Source organism: Pimephales promelas, chromosome 8 (assembly GCF_988280905.1).
Source record: "Pimephales promelas chromosome 8, fPimPro1.hap1.1, whole genome shotgun sequence".
Lineage (NCBI taxonomy): Eukaryota > Metazoa > Chordata > Actinopteri > Cypriniformes > Leuciscidae > Pimephales > Pimephales promelas.
In genome coordinates, this window is record NC_142776.1 from 25,283,756 (window position 1) to 25,307,717 (window position 23,962).

The following is a 23,962-nucleotide window of genomic DNA, read 5'->3' on the forward strand; positions in this document are numbered from 1 at the left end:
AATACCTGGATAACCTACTACTTCTGTTATAGATTCTGATGTGCACTTTACCATCCCAAAGGTGGAGAACAGTGAAGTGACGTCAAAGGTTACATGACAATACCAACACGGCAGATTTAAATGTTTTTGAAACGATTTTATGCTCAGCAAGGCTGATGCAAAATACAGTAAAATTGTAATATATTTTTACAATTTAAAATAAACACTTTTTATTATTATTTATGTACAAATATATTGAAATAAAAGTAATGTAAAATTCTTAATGAAATTCATAAATGTTCAAGAACTTTGTTTTGCCTGTTATTTGTCACTCGCATCACCCTAGTTGGGACACAGGTTTACAATAAAGGACAAAATATCAATATTGGTTTGAGTAATGGTAAAAAATTAAATTTATCTGAAAAGAATGTGAAGATTAACTGAGAGAGATGCTATCACATGGAACAAAAGAGAAACAAAGGAAGGGAGAGCCAGAGAGAGAGGGGAGAGGATGAGTGTGAGTAAATGTGTCACAGTTGAGCACAGAAATGACCTCTAAATCCCTCCGAGGTGCTGGAAACCAGGGAAATCAGCTAGTTAATTGGCCGTGACAGAATGGTCTGCGCTACACACACAATCAGATGACATCACCAACAAAGCCATAGATGCCGCCATAGTCATTTTGAACACATTCTGATATATTATGCATGTTAATTAAAAAAAAAGAAAAAAGAAGAAGAAGAAGAAAAAAAAAAAAAAAAAGAAATGGCTTGGCTAGCCGGAAGGAATCCAGAATGTGTCCGTTGTATTTTGGCACTGAGCCCTTTATTAAAATAATATTCCAATTTTTTTAGCTACTGCTACCAAACCATTTGACATATGGATGATGGATGGTGACCACTGCACATTGAGCTCATTACTCATCGACTGTGTGTTTGAGTGAGTTAAAAGATGTAAAGAGGAAGAATGATGGAGAACCGTAAGTGAACTCTGCATGAAGAAGCGTCGCTGTCAATTCTCTCTGCATGTCTGCTGTCCAGGGCGTGAAATTAGCATAACATTGCTACGTTCCCTCGTCTCTAATTAACCAGTTTGAGCTTGACTGCAAATCCCCTCAACCTCTTCCCTCATCCAGTCTTTTCATCCTTCTCTCCCTTCTTTCAACAGTAGAAATGGATAATCCTGGGAAGCGATAATCTGTAAAATGTGGCAACAGCAACCCTCACTATCTCATCCAATATTTATGGATCTAATTCTGGCGTGCTGAACCCCCTGCTGAGTGTGTCTAGATACTAAAAGAGGCAAGGCCAGTGTTCCCTGAATAAGTCATCTTAACAGAAAAAAGAGAAAGAGCCAAAGGGGAAGGAGAGCGAGGAAGAGAGATGTGTTTACAGATGAGAAGTTCATGAAGGAGGTCTCTTTTTTAGCATTCAGGAGGAAATGATTTAGTCTCTCAGTTCCTGAGCAGAAGTTTGAATAACTACTAGAGTCATCATTCAATTAGAGAATAATTCAGGTCACATTACACAAGAAAAAGAGAAAACATTTCAAAAATGTTTTACATACATACATATACAGAGGTTAACATATTTATTAAACCACCACCCAATGCAAGGTTTGTGCAACAGCTGCCCTAAACTAACAGTATTAGTGATCACAAAAATCAATATTTATGTTTCTGTAATGGTTAATCCACCAGTATGTGTAAGCTCTTTAGTCACAGTTGGTCAAGTCAAAGTCCGGAATTGAATCCTATTAAACAAATTTTTGATTTAATGGATTCAAAAAAGATTGCACAAAAGTTTCTTCAAAAGCAAATCTTTGAGAACTAGAAACTATTTGGAATAATTCCAATAACATCAGAGACTGTGGAAAAGTACAGAACATAAACCAAGGCCAAAAGACAGCATACACAATATTTTAATATTAAAAATATTAAAATATTTTCTATTTCACATATTATGTAATAATACAAGTTTTGTGGTTATTATGTGTGAATAAAGACATTTTTAGGAAAATAAGTTCGACAGATTCATAATTATATTTATCTTTATAATGACAGGCGGTCTAATAAATTGGTTAAGCACTGTTTATTTTTGATATTTTTTGGGTATTATTTTCATGACAACTGTGGACATTTCTCCTCTATCATGCTCATCAACCATGGTTGTAATTTTCATTATTGTGGTGACTCCTATTACTCATTACTGTTATACAGTTTTTTTATTTAATCAGAACAAAGGCAGTAAAACAAATACTACATATACAATTATAATTATTCTTTTACAGTTATATGATTTTGTTTTCTTTTTGCTTTACAGTAATGAGAATTGGTGGAAATAATGGTCATTTAATTAAATTTTCATTTCATTTCAAATTTACAATTTGCATTATTCTGGGGTTAAATATGACATGGAAATTTTATTGACGGGCAGAGAGAGGGATGAAGAAGATGTGAAGGCAGAGGGGTAAAGAGGCATCAATGTGAAGGACACAAAGGCTGAATTATTTGTCTTATAGAGGATGGAGTTAAGAGTCTAGAGAATGAGGTGGCAGAGTCCTGTCAGATCTGAACATTTGGCCTTTAAGAGTGAGTGAGTGAGTGAGTGAGAGCCTGAGGGCCCAACTGACATCACACACACTCACAACATCATAACCACTTGAAAGGCAACTTTTGATTGCTGTGAAATGGGAATCTGTACGTGTTTGTACCTGAGACTGCGGGAGCGCGGTCGCATGGCCGGCGATCTTCTCCCGTCCTCATCCGTGATGCTCTCTGAGCTGAAGTGTTTGGTGAGGAAATGCAACTCGTCTGCAGTGGGCTGGAAGGGCAACTGGTGCAGCTTCTCCTGAGATGAACATGATGACTGTGAGAAGCAGAGAGGGAGGGATTACAAGGACAGAAGGCATTGCATAGGCTGCCCTGACTCTCGTTTGCCGAAAAGTTGTTGATTGTTAGTCTTTGCAAATAATTTTTCCTCAAAATATTCAGGCCAAAAAAAGGGAAAAATATTGCAAATAAATAAATACATTTAACTATAATATATAGTTTTTTCTAATATATATATATAAATAAATATCTATCAATACAAATATTAAAACTAAGAGAAAATGTCCAGGTTATATTTCAAGTTAAATAAAACAAAAAAAGTTACTAGTGATATTATTTAACTTCTTGTTAATTTAATACAAAAACAAACAAAAAAAATCTTATAACTATATTACATGATGATAATTGCTATTAAAATAATATGGCACAGCAACAAAATCTTAATGACCCTAACAGTAGGCTTTATTTTCATTATAATATATATATATTTTTTTATTTCTGGACATTTCTTATTAAGAGTTTTTTGTGGATTTTGACATTTAGTTCTTAATCAGAATTTTTTCCCCTTATGTTTGGAGTTGAATAAAATCTCTGCAGCCTTCGGAATAAAAATTTGGCCTGAACTAGAAAATGTATTTTTATCTTTCTGCAGAGACTTTAATGGGGCTTGTGCGGTTTGAACTGATTCCCCAATGAAAGCAGCAGCCAGACTGAGTTACAGTCAATTTTGGGGACAGAACACTTTTGAAGAGAATGCATTGATATGAAGCTACAGGCTTTACTTCAGGCTAAGGGGACCTGCTTTGTGCCAAAAGTTTATCCCACTGTAGGGTCAATAGGATAAACCTTCCGGGCAAGTTAAGGCTTGGGATCAAATGCAATACCAAACAGTGAGGTATTTATCTGGGGGTTGGTACAACACGAATGGACTACAGAAAGAACATGAGCACAAACACAAACACAGATACTCACCGAGACTGTTGAGCTGGGGGTGTTGGTTCCATAGCCAGAGGATGGCAGAGAGGCGAGAGACCAGCGACGACCATCCGTCCTAAAAGTGTGGATGAGGGGAAAGGTGAAAATCTGATCTTGACTAATCACTTCTAAGATTCTTGCAAGTATCAGGACCAGTAAGTGGAATGATGGCTTTTAGCACACAACAGCAACACGTTTGATATATCATTCAAGCACAAACATCGATGAATGATATTAGGAATTTAGCAGAGAGTAAGGGTCCCTTCACTTGGACACAATGAATTTTGCATGATCTATTTGACCCCTGATTACAATGTGCAAAATATATACAAGACATAATGATTTTAATAATCACAGGTACAACTGTAGCAAATAAGACATTAAAAAATACAGTAACATTTAAAAGTTTGGGGTCAGTAAGATGTTTTTAAAGAAATTAATTTAGCAAGGATGCATTCAATTGACCAAATGTGACACTTAAGACATTGCTTATTCATCAAAGAATCCATCAATATGAAGAGTTGTTCATGTCAAGTTCATATCAAATTCATGTAATGTTTGGTTTTCACAAAAATATTAATTAAAACAATGTTTTTCAAGATTGATAATAATAAGAAATATTTCTTGGGCTGTTAAATCATATTCGAATGATTTCTGAAAAAGCATGCGATACTAAAGACGTGTTGAAAATTCCCTTTTTGCCATAACAGTAATATAATATGCATATTCAAATATAAAACAGTTATTTTAAATTGCAATGATCTTTCACAATATATCTATTTTTTATGCAGAGACTTTCAAAAACATGATCTTACCAATCCCAAACTTTTGAATGGCAGTGTACATCTTGAATTTAAATAATTTTGATATGAAAATATTGCACAAGAAAACATGTAGCCAACATTTACATCTTTGAATATATATATATATATATATATATATATATATATATATATATATATATAGAGAGAGAGAGAGAGAGAGAGAGAGAGAGAGAGAGATGGTATATTTATAATTTAACTTATGCCAAGAAACTTGTGAAATATTTTTGAAGATTGTATATCAGATCTAAGCACACAGTCAAGCTGAACTAGTTGGGGGATGATTAATCATTTATCATTCCAATACATAAATTAAATTGTCTGAGATCAGCTCTAATGAAATGGAAACATGTTGTTTGATGTAAACAGCCATGTTGAAAGCAGACACAGGAAATGATGTTGTAAGGGAAGCGGTGTAATTATTACCTGTCAGCCCTGTGTCCATGGCTGTATGGAAGAAAGTACAGCATTAAAAAGAGATGCTACTGTAAAGGCATCAAATCTAATGTGCATCTTTTACTTTCTCATGACCATCACTCACACTAGCAGATTCAGCTCTGCCTTTCGGTAAATGTGGAATTTGTGGTGGACTTGTGTCTTTAAAGTTATTTTGTAACATTATTGTGCTGTACTTTGTCCATTAGGTGGCACTGTTGGTCCATGAGCATTCTGGACTGGATGACACAATGGTCTTTGCTCTATGGCTGAAATTCAAACGAATCCTTTTAATTAAGCCTAGGGTCATCAGGCCTATGTGTTCTCTCCCAGTCGTTAAAGCATTACCATCTTTTGCTGCTCAATTACCAATGCAGATTTACTCATTACCATTCTTGGTGTCATTATTCAGAGCCACAGTGAAGGATTATGGGATATTACAAATGAATTGAAAGTGGGGTGCTTAATAACCAGCAGATGAGAGGCAAACTAGAAACACAATATTTGCAAGATGAACAAAGAGATTACTTGCTCAGTACTTGCTCAAACATGATAAAGACTGCATATTTTTTATTAGAACTTACCTCACAGAATGTGAAATATTTTACAATTAAATGTTTTGTTCTATAAGATGCTGATAAACTGTGACTCACCTGCGAGCTGGCACAAAAGAGAAGTGGGCCGCAGTGTTTGGGGAGAAATTGCGAGGACTGTCCAATGGGCTGGATCCTGAAAAAGACCAAAAACTTTACATTTAGGGAATTATTCACAACAATTAAGCTCAACTACCTATTATCACTGGTACAAATAAATACCGGAAAAAAGTGCAGACTTCATACTTCAGACCATTAGGCGACATATCATGCCCATCATAAGTAAACATAATTGACCTATGGTTCTTAACCCTTTTTCATCAAAGCCCTTTAAAGATAACAAAACCCTTTAGAAGAGTGGGCTTCCTATGTAGGCTGTGTTGAGACCAGAGGTACAGGGATAAAACACACTTTGATCACAGGTCTTTTCTTTTCTCCTGCACAGCTCTCTGAGAATAGATTAATGAGTAGAATGTACAAGCACTGTGTTTAAGTGCTTTAGAAAACAGGACCCCTTAAAAAGGCCTCAAGTAGAGTGATTTCAAAATGAATGTTATAAAATGATTTGCAGACCACGAGCAAATGATCCTTTATTGATGAATTGATTCATTGATTAGCTCAAATTCATATTTAGGCACTTTTGCTAAAACATACTTTATTTCTATTCCAGTGGTATTTAAATGGCAAGAAGATTTCATAGCCTGGGCTCACAGTATGATGTATTTTTAAGTCACAATTTAGGATAGATTATATTCAGTAGAGCAAAGCTTATAGATTAAGACATGCATAACTGCTATGACTAATACTACTAGAAAAAAAGCTGATCTAAAAACCACTATTCCTAGTCATGTGTGAATTAAGAAGCACAGATCCAGGCATCATCAATCAATCCAGTCAATCCGAGCAATGGGGTGTTCCTATCTGGACTGTCTACAGCTCGAGCCACAATCCCCTGTGCATTAATCATGCATTAATGCATTCGTCAAGCGGCCTGTGCCAAATATTAAATATTAATGAGAGCATAATTCTTTGTCAGGAAGTGACTGTAGGAACAGCTGCGCACAGCTGGACTGGGACAAGGAGCAGTGTGGATCTGTCACGGAGATGCATTCATTTAAAGGAAAATCCCATCACAGACAGTGTAGGAGAAGGCAAGGCATAATGGTGTGCTACACAGCAAAACATCTGCTTATTTTTTATCACGAAAACTGAAGAGGATGAAGGGTTAGCTGAAGAGAAGCAGACTCTTTCTCATACGACACACAGCTGAGAGAAGAAGACCAATCCGCACCCTGTTGAGTTACACATGCTACGTTCACACCACAGATAGATGTGTACAGATCAGTTTTTTGGATGATAGTGTGAAAATCACAGAATCCTGTGTGAAAATCTTGTTTTCATGTGTGAAAATAAACAGCATACTAACAGATTTTTAAAAAATGTGACTTTATGAACACAGAGGAATAAAGGCAACGTTTTCATCAATCTAGCTCGACATCCTTCATAACGGCATGCTTATGTTATCCTTAGATCATTCATTATATCAATGTATATATTGCACAATATTAAGTACTGCGCAGAAAAATAAAATAAAAAAACGAAATAAAAATACAATTAAAAATGATATATAGATCAAATATTATTACACTTTGATAAATATTAAAATACTAATGCCAATGAATATAGTAAATAAATGTATTAAAATAAATAATAATAATAAAGGAAATCACATAAAATTATACAATAACATTTATGGATAAAAATAATTCATTTTTATTAAATATACAAATGAATAATGTTTAAAACTTACAGAGAGGAAAATTAAGAGCTGGAATTTACAAATAAAATGATGCTGGATAAATGCCATGACACCAGGCTTTGCTTATAACCTGGTAACAGGAAACCAAAAACAGTGCTGCTACATATCTAGTTAAACATATATTTAAAAATAAGATGTTTTGTAAACTTCATCTCTTTCACACAGCGATCAATTATGTTCTATACAGATGAATCTAATATGCTTACTGAAACAATAGTGAGTGCTTTCCAGTTCTTTCAGATCTATTTGTCTTAAGTGTAATGATTCACAAAGCACTGAGTGCAGTATTTAATTCTTGTGCTGCTGGTGTCATAACCTGGCAAACAGCTTCCTGAAACAGACTGTAATGTGTGCAGTGTGCAGTGCATACCCCCTGTTGATTGTGCTCAGTTGAGTTTGAAATAATTTAGCCTCCGCCGCTTTTGTTGGCAATCACATTAAAATGCTGCTAATGGCTTTGAAGTGCTTAAAATGAAGCAGTCTTTGGGTTTATGTTCCCTTTTAGATTTAAATATTGCAAGCACACGACTGCAATTGATGCAGTATGGACAAAAACAAACAATGATTCCTCATGTGATTTATATCAGGACAGAGCACTTCAAAGTACAATATTAATATAAAAACCAGAATCTTTATTCTACGATGCTAGTGTGGTGACAAACTAAGAAATGTTTTGTCTCTTTACGCACTGTACTGTGTGTGATGATGGTTTAATCCAGTAATTCAGTGAGAAGATGGAGTTGACAAGCTGACGTCAATGATTAGGACTGCAGCACTATTTACCATTTTAAGAGCCTGGCGGAATAGTGTGAGCATGATCTGAGCGCTTTATGTGTGCTCATGACTGGAGATCAGTTATAAACACACAATCAGTCAACTCTTTAATCTCTCTCTCCACACACGCAAGAGAGAGAGAGAGAGAGAGAGAGAGAGAGAGAGAGAGAGAGAGAGAGAGAGAGAGAGAGAGAGAGAGAGAGAGAGAGAGAGAGAGAGAGAGAGAGAGAGAGAAATACCAACTGGCTTTGACAGCTGATCTCTCCATTTCTCTTTCATGAGGGGATACACCCACCAGAGCAGCAGCACCTTTACTAAGTGTTTTTTCACTAGCTCCAGCTTACTGTGACAACTGCTGTGACACCAAGGCTCGAAATTGCAACCATTTTGGCCGCATATGCTCCCCGGAAGTAATTGCTGAGGTGAGACGTGTTTTAATTTCTCGACAAAACATCCGCTAATTACTGCACAAAATGTGCCTGCTGTGAGCTGACACAGTGGCCGGTCCACAGTTCTATCCCAAAACCAATTAAACTTAATCTTTACTTTCTTAACTTTAAAGCCGATTTTAGGTTGGTTAATATTAGTCGTCAATCACTCCCTTTCACTGCACTCCGCTGTCATGTGACAAGTAGCTAAATAGCATGCAAAATGTGATGAGCTGAAGAGATAAGATAAAAAGAACAGTTAAATATCTCATAGCCAGCACTTGATTCATCTTGTTTAACTACTAAAACACTCCTAACATTTTAGGTGTGGTGCTCCTAGCCTTTTAGTAAATATAAACAAAGCAGGAAACTATACCATAACTATAATTCACTGTAGATATGGTCTTTTGTAGCCTGTGTTAGATTTTGCAAAAATAAATAAATAAATAAATAAATCATATCGTTTTTCAGTTAAAAGCTATATCTTGGTTTATTCTGACCACAAAATACCTTTCCTACATTATAAAAAGGTCACTATTTGGTTATTACTGGCAAATCCTTGAAGTGTTTTAAAATGAAGTTTCTTGACTGATGGCTTCTTTTGGCCGCCCATAGACTCTTATGAAATATTCTTTAGCATTCTTACATAGCATTCTTTGAAATTACTATTTAAATCATGATATTTTAACTTTGGGGTTACATAGAGTGCTGGCTATTTTAATGATCCTTCTAACACATCTAATATACTTAGAGTGCTGGCTATTTTAATGAACCTAACATATCTAGTACTTCATTTTATTTTTGATTCTAAACTGTTTTAATTATTTTTATTTCTTTTGATTATTTTAATTTCTTCTATGTAAAGCACTTTGAATGACCATTGTGTATGAAATGTGCTATATAAATAAACTTGCCTTGCCTAATGTCCAATTTTTGCTAACTGCGTTCTCCTCATTTGCAATTATGTATAATGAAAATATCTGCTTACAAAGTCAATGACACCACAAAGGCAAATGAGAATCACTCATCAGCATGAAAACATAAAACAATCTTCTCCTTACATAAACACTCCTTACATTTAATTTGTGCACATGTATAACACATGGATTTGATTATGCCTCATGTTTTACAGGCAAAGGTTAATAAAAAACAAAACAAAAAAACATCTCAAACAAGAATGACATAATTCCGACAAGACGAAAGGCAAAAATCTTCCAATCCACAAGGAGGCATCCAGAAGAGAAATTGCATTACAAAATGTCAACTGTCAATCTATTCATGATGCAGATGAATTAGATGAGAAATCCCTGGCCCACATTAGAATTACTCCATGGCAAACTGAGATGGTTGCTATGGAGATATAATGTAATATTTTGTGAACAGCTGCCACACAGCTTTCCATTTGTATGTGACAGGATGAACAGCATGTGTGTCTTACTTGTCAAGTGTGTACAATTTGTATGGCTCTGGTCCAGACTCTAGTAAAGTGCCTACTGTCTTATGTGGCCAGTATTATATATATATATATATATTAAAGGGACACTTCACCTCTGGATAGATGAATGTGTATATAAAATGGGTCATTTATGTAGAAGAAATGTTAAATAATTTTTGAATTTTGAGCTTTCTAGACTGAAAAAAGCTAGAAAATTTATTTTTGACTTATGTGTGATGAAAGACAACAATGAATGAATTCAGTTAGATTGAAACAAAAGTTGTGCATGTAAACAATGAATGGTGACTGCAGAAAGCAAAAGCTGAATCCCGGACATCAACGGCCGGACATGTCCGGGACTTTACTACTCAGCTTTCTCCACAGAACAAGAGCCTGCTAGCTTAGCTTCCAAAAAAAGATGCCTGACACTATTGTGTACATTCTGTGAGATCCCACCCGCTATGGGTGTGTTGAAAACATGCGGAAGAGCCCCTTCTACTGACTGTAGTCTTTAGCCTCTAACCAAAAAGTACATAAATCTCTCATCTCAGGGGGATATGAGGGTGGAATGCATGGTAATTTAAAAATACTACAGATTTTCTACTAATACAAAGCCTAATGTTAAATCCTGAAGTCTCCCTTTAAGCTACAGTACTTGCAAAGAATTCTGCGATCTGTGGAGGATGCAACTGCTGTCTTAGATTTTAGTCAAAAAAGTTATCTTATTCTTACCTATTGTTTGGAACAGACTTTACATTGGGAACTTAAAAGGCCTAAACATGTATTTTTTGGGTAAACAGCTCAAAATGGTTTAAAACACATCTCATATAAGGAAGAGAAAGGTACAGTATATCTTTTACCTGGGTGTCCATGCAGTGGAGAATGGGGTCGAGGCAGAGTGGGAGAGGTGCTGGATGTCACTATCAAACTCTTTCTGTTGCTGGTCCGACAGCTGTAAAAAAAGAACCAAAAATACACTTATTCTCGTTCACTTATGCATAATAATGACTAAATAGATTAATTGTGCCATTGTGCCAAAACATTAATTAAGAGGACAATCTTTAGATCAAATAAATTGTAAAAACAGACATTGTAAATTATTGAGTTTGAGAGTATGCCCATTAAAAAAGATAACAGACAACAAAGAACAGAATTGCATCCCCTTTGAAATGGCAGTGGTTTCAGACAGTTACTCTCTTATTCAGGTCACACAAACCTGTCTCATTTTATGAGGCTGAGAGTGCACAGAATTATCTGTTCTTTTTTAGTCTAACGTAAATGCTAAAAGCCCCCGGCTCAAGCTGACAGGGGGAAAACAGCCACCTACAGCTCAAATGAACCTTGAGACCTCCAGCTAGGACTACACAGCCTTACGCTCCATTGAAGAGAGGAGAAATGACCGGCTGAGCCTTCAGAACCGCAAGACGGAGAGCAGTGTGGTGAAAAGTAAAGGATGAGTGTTCTTTAATTCAATGTGAGCAAAATGTTGACACAAAGGGAACGATCAAAAAGGCAATCTATCAGAGAAATCATGATACTGCTTTTGTGTGTGTGTGTGTGTGTGTTCATATTAATTGAAACTCAAATTTATGCAAGCGTGTTTGATATATGGATCAAAGTTTCAGACCCCGTTACCAGTGCCCGAGTACCAGCTTCAGCCCGGCCCTGATGGCTGTGGGTGCTGACCTGTGTGCAAAGATTCAAGAGTTTGAGCAGGTTAACGCCCCCAAAAAAGTCACACAAAGAAAGGGTTAAAATAAACCTGACAAGCCCCCCCCCCCTTTTATACAGATGAAGTTTGAAGCAAATCAGGTAAAAATAAGAGGGTGATTTTAAAGCATTTTTAAAGTGACAGTTGACACAGAAGTGACACCTGCTGCCAGTTGGTGGCACTATAACTTTGACTCATAATAGTCCAATCAAGTGATCAGTCTCTTACATGAGACTGTTTCATTAAGAAACAATGAAACTGATGTTTCATTAAGATCAGTTAATGTATTCTGAAGTTATAACACACTTCCTGTTTCATGTTTCTTGCCATTATTTAGTTTCCTCACCACGGCAACCCGTTCGGGATACCAAAAATCCGCTGGCAATTTTTCATCCTCAATGTCTTGACTTCATGCTAACAGAGTTTCGTGGCATTTGGATCAATTCTCTAGGAGGAGTACTTTAAATTCCATTGCATGCGTTTTCCAAACAACCCTTAATAGACGACTTCCTGTTGGGCCGGGGTAAAAAGTAAAAGTACGAACTGGGTACCCACTGGGTGTGTGCGTTTATAAAAACAGAAATTTGCAACACACACTGCAGGAGATGGTCCATAGCTGTGAGCTTTTCACACATTGTACAGTATGTTACCACTGTTATGTGACTTTACAGACCATGACAATGACATTAAAATTGTTTGGTAATTTTCTGGCATGAATGCATCTTGGTCCAAACAGTGTTGCAGAAAGAGTAACTATGACAGCAGAGACCTGCACCACTTTCACAGTGGCAGCCATCATTCAGTGTGTAATGGAGGTTCAGAAGTGAGTTGAGTCACAGCAGGAGACACGGAGAGAAAGTGAGGGGTGGGATAAAGAAGAAAAGCGAAAAAGCAGGAGAAAATCAATGACTCACAAGCTAACGCTGGCACATTAATACTTAAAGAAAGGCCTTTCTTAATGCCTGATAAGAAAGGCTTTCTTTTGGTGCTGGCTTAAAGATATATTTTTTTGAGAAGGATGTTAGGTAAAAGATAATTAGAAAAGCACGTTGATTTTGTCTGCCAAGACATGCATGCTGACTGCAAAGTGCTTAAAAAATGTTTACGATAAAAAAACTCACATCTCCTACTCACAGAGGGGCTTATACTGCATCAATTTACTCTACAATAAAGACCTAACAGCAGCATACTCTGAGTTGAGCATTGATAGACTGTGTGTGTGTGTGTATGTGTTGGGGGGGGGGGTCTACAGAAGATAATTTATGCCATGAAACTCTTGCAAAGTAAAAGACACTGACTTGCGATCCATAAACACGTCTCTCAACTACTGTATGTGATCTCTCAGTTTGAAGCGTCTGTAATAGGAAAGTGATGCATGCTGTCGTGAATCATTTAGTGACCCGCCTTATCATAAAACAAGAACGCCCAGTCTCATGAATAATTATGAGACACTGTTGAGTCATAGATGTACTATAATGTGAGAAATTATGCAGATTTTAAACCTGGTAGACGACAAAGATTTTAAACCCAGAGACAAAAATATTGCAAAAAGCTCAAAATTGACCAGTTGTGAAATTCAACTGAACAAATTCTTACACTGTACACATGAAAATATAGTACGGCTGGGCAACGATTAATTGCATCCAAAATAAAAGTTTGTGTTTACATAATATATATGTGTGTGGTGTGTATAGCTATTTTGTATATATAAATACACACTCATGCATGTATATATTTAAGAAATATTTGCATGTATATACTTTATACAGTGGTGTGAATAAGTGTTTGCCCCCATGCTAAAGTTGCCTTAAAAGAGGAATAAAAAAAATCATCTTTTGGATATTGATCTTAATGCCTTAATTAGAAAAATGAGGAAAACTCCAACCTTTAAGGACACAAATTTTCTTTGTGAATGAATAATGTATCAAATAAATAAATGTTTTTCCTTAAAATACAGGGTGCATAAGTCATTGCCCCCATATGTTAAATTCCCATAGAGTCAGGCAGATTTTTATTTTTAAAAGCCAGTTATTTCATGGATCCAGGATAATATGCATCCTGATAAAGTTCCCTTGGCCTTTGGAATTAAAATATCCCCACATCATCACACACCTTCCACCACACCTAGAGATTGGCATGGGTTACTTTCCATAAGATCATCTTTCAATGCAAATCAAACCAGCTATTAGGCTAACTGAAGTAAAACCATGCCAATCTCTAGGTGACAACACTTATTCACACCGCTGTATATATTTATACAGAATTAATATTATATATAAATATAAATATTTGATATATTAACAACACATTTTTCTTAAATATATTGTCGGGATGTGGTTTCAACTACAGCCGCCTGATGTTAGAATGCCACACTGATTTGTTGTCAGAGGTCTAGTTGAATACCATTACCCTGAGTCGTTGCGTCAATTTATCTGCAGATAGGCCCGGGAAAGGATGGAATAACTGGAGTACCATGCAGGAAATCGTTGAAGGTGAATTTATTGAGGACAGCTGTCTCAGCACACGTGCTCCAAATCAAGTTCAAAAATAAACAAAAGAAATCATCAAAAAATAATCAAAATAAACATTACAAAACATAAATAAAACATGCTGAAAGCAGCAAAAACATGGCATCAAATCCAGCCTCGAGGAACAAACCTCTGACAATCACGACACATCCTACAGCATTGGACTGTACTAGTACTGGCACATGGCCCGTCTCTCCCCACTCAATTAGCCTCACTCCTTTATATATGCTATTTTCCCGCCAAAACTAGTGGGTCATACCAACTGTAGGGGTCGAATAACTCCCCTGACAATGGAAACATTCAATATCAGTGTTCTTGCATATAAATCCAAACAGATACATAATCACAAATAATATCCTTAATCAAAGATAAACAATATGAAAACAATTATAACATTAAACAAAAAGACAATGTAAACAACAACACTGTGAACGGATGTTCACATGGTGATAACCTACAGGTTCATCATCACACACCCCCCTTCCTCTAAACAGTCACGACCTCAGGAGTGACGTGACAAAAAGTCAGCCATAACATTAAGCACTCCTGGTCTATATTGGATTTCAAATTTAAAAGGTTGCAGGGATAAATACCATCGTGTTATTCTTGCGTTAGTGTCTCTCATTCTCTTGAGCCATTGCAATGCTCTGTGATCGGTCTCAAGCACAAAGTCTTTACCAATCAGATAGTACTTTAACGTGTCCAAGGCCCATTTGATGGCTAGGGCCTCCTTCTCCACTGTGGAATACTTAGTCTCTCGGGGAAAAAGTTTTCTGCTTATGTACTGAACTGGACGACGGTTTTCTCCTTCCCCCTGTAACAGTACTGCCCCCAGTCCCAACTCAGATGCATCCGTTTGTACCACAAATGGCAACTCAAAGTTCGGACTTTGTAACACAGGGTCTTTACATAAACAGGACTTAAGATCTTGAAAGGCACGTTCACATTCAGGTGTCCACTTGACTTTAGTGGAACTGCTTTTCTTTGTAAGTTCAGTCAGTGGTGCTGCTCTGCTGGCAAAGTTAGGTATAAACCTTCTGTACCAGCCGATCAAACCTAAAAAGGATCTGACACTTTTCTTCGACGATGGAGGTGCACATGACAAAATTGCTTGTAGCTTGTCCACTTGAGGTCTCACTGAACCTCCTCCAGCAATGTATCCCAAGAAAGAAACTTCCTGTCTGGCTATCTGGCATTTCTTGGCATTTACCACCAGACCTGCCCGCTGAATTCTGCATGTGTATGTATTTATATTTACAAAATAGCTATACACACTACAGACACATATATTATTTAAACACAAACTTTTATTTTGGATGCGATTAATCGTGATTAATTGTTGCCCAGCCCTAAAATATAGTTTAGAGATTCAAAACTTTTCAGGGATTTACAATAAGGACTTGCCCGGGGCCAGTGTGAAAGACACTTGGACAAGTTGACGGAACGGTCATTTGACCGACCAGGCCAGTGCTGCCTGAATAACTGTAATAAGGGTTGATCTATATTATACAGTTATTTTTGTTCTGTTGTATTTATTATAGGCGAGTGTGTGAGTGGATATCAACATTATTTGGCAAAAATGAACACAAATTAAAATACATTTTGCCATAAATTGAGCTTGAATGTGAAACTCCATGAGGTATGCTACTGAAAAGAGCTGCACGTTCTCATTAAAATATCATTCAATCAATAGATAGTTGGGGTGGGGAAACATGGCAGCAAAAATCCCTGGTGCAATTTACATGCTAATAACATGTGCCGCTGTGCAGGATTCATGCATGCGAAAAGAAAGTTATCCCTTAATTACAGCAATTGGAGAGAGAATTGCTTCCTCCTAACATCAAGAAATGTCAATTCTATTTGCGAGCAAACTTGCTTGTTTTCATTCCCATCTGAATTCATTTGCATCTGTTTGCACTGATTAAGCTACTTTTGGACTTATTTGAGTGAAACCGGATTTGTTTTGGGCTGTTTTGAATGACATAATGTTTGGTAGAATTTGTTTAGGTTTGGATACAATTAACGACTATGAATCAGGTGTCTCCAAGCTTGTGTCAATAGATTTGTTTTACCATCTGTTTAACAACAAATGTTGTGCATTTTTTAATGCATCTTAGTGAATAGAGGCACTGCTTGTTTGAAATATTTGTTCACTTTACATCAGTTTAAATGGACATTGTATCTCTCTGAAAGTGGGCCACCTGAACTCAGCAAAAGATAATCCACTCACACACTCACTTATCCTGGATTAGATTTAAAAAATATTCCAGTAAACAGCTACCATATAAGAAAACACTTCTGCACACATAGCCTTAAATGAGAGATGCTATATTAAGATGTTTTTGAGAGACTGTCAGACCTCTTCCACTCTATTCATCCGATCTTGATTACAGAAAAGCCTCGGTAGAAGAGTCTCGGTAGATAACAGGAAATTACACTCCCCTACACTGCTGGGTAAGATAATGCCAGCTGAGCTGCCTTTACTTTGCCCTGCACACCAGGCAACAGAATAACACTGTCCAGACACATCCTGACAGTTTTCCAGCAACGACAATTCATTTTTCCATTCTTGCTAAAAGCAAAAAGAAATGATTACAGCCACAGGGTCTGCAGAGTGCTTCAATCAAATTTAAGACTTTTTTAAGACTTGCACAAATATGATTAATACTAGAGCCGACCGATAAAGGATTTTGAAGGCCGATACCGATACAAATATTTTTGGGTTTTAAAATCCGATATTCCGATATATCGGCCGATATTTTATTTATTTATTTTTTTAAACTGGACATGATAGTCACAAATTTTGTCATGCTTATTTGAGTTAAGAGAACTGATGGGGATGTTCTTTTAATTGTTATTCAAGCAATGTATGTATCGTGACCAACTCAACGAGTGTTGCCAACAGGAACGGTGTAGAGTGCCCTCTGGTGGACACTATACAACTCCAACACTCAACATGACATGGTTCAAGCGTGTTTCGTCCGTTTTTTTATTTTATTTTTGAAATATTCATTTATCAGCCATTATAACTGCCGATACAGATAGTTTGGAAAATGCCTAATATCGGCCGATAATATCGGTCTGCCGATATATCGGTCTGGCTCTAATTAATACTGAATGTCCATGCAGAACAAACCTACTTACAAACCTAAAAAAGAAAGAAAGAAAGAAAGATAGATAGATAGATAGATAGATAGATAGATAGATAGATAGATAGATAGATAGATAGATAGATAGATATAAAGAAACAAATAACATTGGACTTGTAATTATAAATAAGCCTGAATTGCACAATCTTACAACCATTTACAACATGTAACAATACTATAAACACCATGATGTAGATACTGTCATAATTTATCAACAGTAAATATTAAACAATACATTTGCATATATGATTGATATTCATTATTTGTGAACTGTTCTGCAACCGCAAGCATATAGCCTAGAACCTCACCACGTTTTGACTTTGAACATGTACGGTAGTTTATACATTTATTTGATTCAAATTAAGGTTAATAATGAAGTTTAATAAGACTTGTTTTATGTGATTTAAAACAAAGACTTGAAAATTCATTACATTTCATTTAAGACATTTTAAGACAAACGAGGGACCCTCCAGCTAATCATAATTTGGGGACTTTACTGTGAGTGGAACAGAAATCAATGACTTACAAAATGTCTTGTCGGATAGATAGGAGACAAAATTAGATTTAACATAGACGAGATGGCATTTATCCCTTGTCACTTTTTCACTTGTCGCTTAATCACATTGTGACAGTGCTATTTCACATCTGCACATAAAAGCATTGAGGACTATGACTTAAATTCTCTTTGAAATGACAGGTATTTAAATGTTCTTCTAATTGCATTGAAAATTCTAAACACACCTAAGTAGTTTGATACGCATCAACAGATGGTGAGTAATATACTTAGATATGCACAAACAAAATAAGTATAACATAAAATATAAATATAAAACATTATTAAAGACAAGTAAATGGTCTATAATACAATACGAACAAATAATCAAACTACAAGCACACATAAACAATAGAACTAAGATACAAATAAAATAAACAATCCAGGTTTTTCAGGTAGATCTAACAGTAGTTAGATACAGATTATAGGTAGGCTACAGAAATTTAAAGTAATCAAATGTAAAATAAAACTGCAAAGTCTTTAATGTATAAATTACAGATTAATCCTTACAAAAGTTATGCGGTCAAATGTGAGATGTTTGAATGAACGAAGAAATGTGAATGTTTCTCACTAGATCTCGCAGCGATGTTATTACTTAGGTGGCGAATTCAAATGTTTTCTTTACTGGATTTGGCTATGTAGTAACAGTGCTGATGATTAATGCTGTTTAGCATTTTAAAGGTTTATCCACCTTATAGACTGAAGAAAACAGAGTGGTTTTCGGTCTAAGGCTCACACTGCGAAATGTCATGAGCTGAATGGTGTAATTGCCATGAGCAGATGCAACGAGCCAATTAATACTGAACACTGCAATTATGAGCAAACACCTGCTAACCAAGTGCTTGAGAGAGGGAAAATAATCAAATACACAAATGCATTGCCTCTTTTAAAACAAGCTTGACCCGATGAGGTTTGGCAAGCATAATATAATGGAAACAATGGGAATAGCATGTTTCAAGAGAAGCAAAAGGGTAAGACAGAATCAATGCTGGCCAGAAAGCCAATTACGACACTGATCGTTTCTGCCTTGAGTTTCCTTCCTGTAATCAAGGTACTATCAATATTGTGCACAGTCATTTTCGTTTTAAATTAGACCAATTTTCTTCTCGAAAGATGGGAACATGGTGGCCCCAAAGCTGCCACATGTATACATATTACATTGCCTGTAGCTTGTCCGATGTGGATAATTAAAATGAATACAACTGTCTAAAATACAATGAATCATTGACTTCAACCTTCTCAGATGTGCCTATGAAGGCTTTCCACAGGCTAAGTGGCTATATTTAATGCTGAAAATTGTGAGAGAGAAATCAATCGAGCATTCTATATCATCAAGGAAGAGTACAATTTAACAGTCTGAACATTCTGAAATTGGTTCTGCTGAATGTTTCATGAGATTCATGTGACTATAATGAGAATGCTGAAGGGAGCCTGGGCAATATGAGACAACAGAGCGAGATAATCAAGGGATAGAATGATGAATAGAAAATAAGAAAGTGTAAAGAGAGATAGAATTAAAGGTCCTATTCTTCGTGATTCCATTTTTCAAACTTTAGATAGTTTGTAATGTTGCTGTTAGAACATAAATAATACCTGTACAATTATAAAGCTCAAATTTCAATGCCTATACGAGATATTTTATTTAACAGATGTCCCATTTCAAAGCCTACAGTGAACGTCCGCTACTTTTGACAGACGTCAAACATCTACTTTTGACAGAACATCGGAATAGACAAAAAAGGGGGCGTGGTCTTGTTGAGCTCCCACGGAGAAGAGGAAGAGTATCGTTTGTAGAGTGTGTTTGTCGCCATGTTGTCGAGAGGCATTTTCATGCCACAAGGCAGTAATAATTTCATGTACAGTCACATAACAATCAACTTTTAATAAATAAATTATTGTAATGCACGGCAATGATTTCTTTTACACAACATGGCAGCTTGTAAGGCTATTTTCATGGTAAAAATTAAGTATATTTATATTAAGTTGTTTGGATGAAAACAATTTAGAAAGAACTAAACAACAAAAAATTATTTAATTAGGAGGTGTTACAGTACGTTTTGTATTTCTTTGCAGCAGATGTTTTCAACCTCCGTTGGCATTTTGTTGCAGTTACCACATGTACACTTATAAAACATATCTTACTAATCAAAACCCATGCACATGTGTAACTAAGGTAGAAATAAACAATGGACTTTTTAAAAAAATTCAACAACACCATTGTTAATTCGACAGATGGAAAAAGAACATATGCCACAAGTTTATATATATATATATATATATATATAAACTTTATAAACTGTTTATAACAGTTTATAACATTTAACATTACAATTTAACTAATTAAAAGTATGACAACTGCTAAACTTACCACTATGAAACATCCTGCAAAAGTCGTGTTTGAACAGGTTCTAAACGATTCTCTTCATCTCTGTTCTCCGGATCTGATTCAGGCTCAAATTAATGTGGTTATACGTAGAGCCAGACCGATAAAGGATTTTGAAGGCCGATACCGATACAAATATTTGTTGGTTTTAAAATCCGATATTCCGATATATCGGCCAATATTATTATTATTATTCTTATTTCAGAAACGCACAACAAAATATTAACAGATTTCCCTAACATTAGTTATTTGTAGTTATTTATGAGTTTTAACTAAAATAATATGATAATGCATTTTAAAAAGAAACTTGTTTCTATTGTCTCAACAGAACAGAGGAACATCAAAATATATTAAAGTTCTGATAAATAAAATAATAATTACTCCCTACATTGCCTTATAATTATAAGCTACCTTATAATTACAATGTCAGCTTGCTTATCCCTTTACCTGCACTTTGACAACACTCATGACATGGTTGAAGCGTGATTCGTCCTTTTTTATTTTATTTTTGAAATATTCATTTATCGGCCATTATAACTGCCGATACCGATATTTTAGAAAATGCCTAATATCGGCCTGCCGATATATCGGTCTGGCTCTATTTATACGTTTGACATTTTTACAATAACAATCAGCGCATGCATCTCCAATTTATGATAAGAGGTGTGACCTTTCCGGGCAACGTGCGATAAGCTGCTGTCGAATCACAACACAGGAACAATCAGAACTCGTAACGAATTTCTGAAGCAGGGACTTCATAGAACAAGGAAGTCATCTGTTATGAACTGCTCCGAGACTGGGAGATGTAGATCCAAATGCAGCTTTATTAAGAATAGTCGTACAGGCAGGGTCGAGAATTGGCAGACAGGACAATGGAGAATAAACAAAGGGAATCCAAGAAACAGGCAGAGGTCAGGGCAGGCAGCAATAATCAGAATCCAAGAACAATCCAAAAATCAAAAACCAGAAAACAAACACGGAAAACGCTCAGAAATGCAGACACACAGTACAACAAGACTTCGCAAACACTGAACGTGAACACAAGGTATATATAGACACACTAACAGGATGAGACACAGGTGAATGCAATCAGTGAATGAGGTACAGGTGAATGTGATCAGTGATGATGAGTCCGGGCAGTGAGTTCTGGGAAATGTAGTTTGTGTGAAACATAGTCTTATCTGGAGTGCCCTCTGGTGGCTCAATAGGGCACTCCAGCTGGTAACCGTTACATCATCAGCCCATTTATTGGACAGTGAAAACAGCGGTATACAGATAAGTAAATTGTAAAGCACAATCAAAGATTAAAAAAAAAACATGAAGAACGGAAGCTTTAAAGATTTAGTTATTACATTCCAAAGTGGCTGTGACAGCATCACATGGGCACAACAACTTACTGTTGAAGGACAACTCCGGCGCAAAATGAACCTTTAGTCTAACATTGTTACCAAGTCAACCGTTATCTGAGATTTATTTTCATGATTGCCGATTGTAAATAGTTTTATCTCTAAAAACAGTTTAGCCTATAACGCTAGTATAATGCTAGTATATGGGGCATAGAGTAATGACAAATAAAAATCGCTTGCTATACCACTAAAAAGGCTCAAAATAGCCCCACACTAACACGACAGCATAACAAGGGTCCCTACATTCAAACCGAAGCATTGAGAACTTTGTCAGTGTCCATACAGTTTAATAAGCAGATATTTTATACACACAGTAAACTTCGCGAATACAGGAAGAAGCCATCTTGGAAAAATAGTCTCTACCAGTCGATCTACGAACGCCGATCCAAGTGCGCTGGTGAGATGTGAATAAGGTGATAAGGTGAGCGCGAACAGTAGGCTACGTGTACATATTTAAGAGAAGTAAACGGTTTGTGTTTGTGTTTCTTCTGGAAACAACGGACCATATGAGATTCTGCACAGTTCAGCACACTTGCATCGGCGCTCGTAGATCGACTGATTGAGACTATTTTTCAAAGATGGCCTAATCCTGTATTCGCGAAGTTGATTGTGTGTATAAAATATCTTCTTATTAAACTGTATGGACACTGACAAAGTTCTCAATGCTTCGGTTTGAATGTAGGGACCCTTATTATGCTGTCGTGTTAGTGTGGGGCTATTTTGAGCCTTGTTAGTGGTAATAACAAGCGATTTTTATTTGTCATTACTCTATGCCCTATATACTAGCATTATACTAGCGTTTTAGGCTAAACTGTTTTTAGAGATAAAACTATTTACATTCGGCAATCATGAAAACAAATCTCAGATAACGGTTGACTAGGTAGCAATGTGTAATTAGACCAAAGGTTCATTTTGCGCCGGAGTTGTCCTTTGAGAGGCAGCGTGAACATCCTGCTTAACTTTAGATTTCCACTGTGTAACATGTTACCTCTGGGAAATTCCATAGTGGAGTCATGTGAGTTGATGCATGTTGACAAGTGAAGTGTCAAGACTGCAGCTAGTTCGGCATGACCCCAGAGACAGAGGAAGAGGAGACTGGTGAGTTCTAATAGCTTCTCGCACACGCAAGAACGTTTGTATGAGCGGTCAAATGCACTTCTTGGTCAAAATGTTCATGTTAGCAGAAAAATGTGTAAACAGTCCTTTTTCTTGTGGTTGCAAACAGGCAAATTTGGACCAAGCTGTTCAAAAGTTTAGAAAGATTTTTATTTAATGTTTTTAAAAAGAAGTAGCTGAAGAATATAGCTGTGAGCAGCGATTGCGGGCCCAAGCCGCAATACATTTACTATATATTATACCATATATACTACACACACACACACACATATATACAAATATATATAAATACAGAAAAAAATATTGTAAAATATTATTGAAACTTTAAATAAATGTTTAATTTTTAATATATTTGAAAATTAAATGTTTTGTTTCATGGTAAAGCTGAATTTTCAGGACCTTTTACTCCCGTCAATGTCACATGATTTTTTTTACAAATCGTTCATTATTCTGGCAATACTTTACACTAACGTTCATTATTAAACATTAGTTAACATCAACTAAAAAATAACAACACTTCTACAGCATTTAACTAATCTAACATTAACTAATGTTATTAAAATCAAAAGTTGTATTTGTTAACATAACATTAGGTAATGCACTGTGAACTAACACGAATAAACAATGATGACCAATTGAATTTTTATTAACTAACATTAACAAAGATTAATAAATACTGTAATAAATATATCGCTCATGGTTAGTTCAAGAATCATTTCTCTTCAGTCATGGAAAATGTTGTGCTGCTTAAAATTTGAAACAGAATTCTTTAGTAACATTATAAATGTCTTTACTGTCACTTTTGATCAATGCATCCTTGCAGAATAATGGTAAAGTATGGAAGTATATGCAAGTCTATTTGATTTTTAAAATGTATTCTCTGCTACACAAAATTCTGATTGCTTAGAAAGTAACAAGACACCTCTCGTCTATAAGATACATGATTCAAAGTCTCATTCATCCTTTCATACATCATTCACACCATGACTCTATACAGCACACAGTGCACAGCTCCAACCTCATGGCC

General features: G+C 35.9%; 1 protein-coding gene across 8 annotated transcripts in view; it reads right to left on the reverse strand.

The window, feature by feature from the left end:
* mast2 (microtubule associated serine/threonine kinase 2) overlaps window positions 1–23,962 on the reverse strand; it is a 136,576-nt gene that overhangs the window by 18,713 nt on the left and 93,901 nt on the right. For 5 of the 8 annotated variants that reach the window (XM_089134227.1, XM_039647682.2, XM_089134226.1 and 2 more), the window contains 5 exons: window positions 10,950–11,041; window positions 5,694–5,769; window positions 5,032–5,052; window positions 3,782–3,860; window positions 2,692–2,846 (listed from right to left, as the gene is read on the reverse strand). In XM_089134227.1, the coding sequence (XP_088990353.1) occupies window positions 2,692–2,846; window positions 3,782–3,860; window positions 5,032–5,052; window positions 5,694–5,769; window positions 10,950–11,041 (423 nt within the window). The remainder of the gene's footprint in view (window positions 1–2,691; window positions 2,847–3,781; window positions 3,861–5,031; window positions 5,053–5,693; window positions 5,770–10,949; window positions 11,042–23,962) is intronic. The other 3 variants (XM_089134228.1, XM_089134230.1, XM_089134229.1) reach the window with 3 other exon arrangements.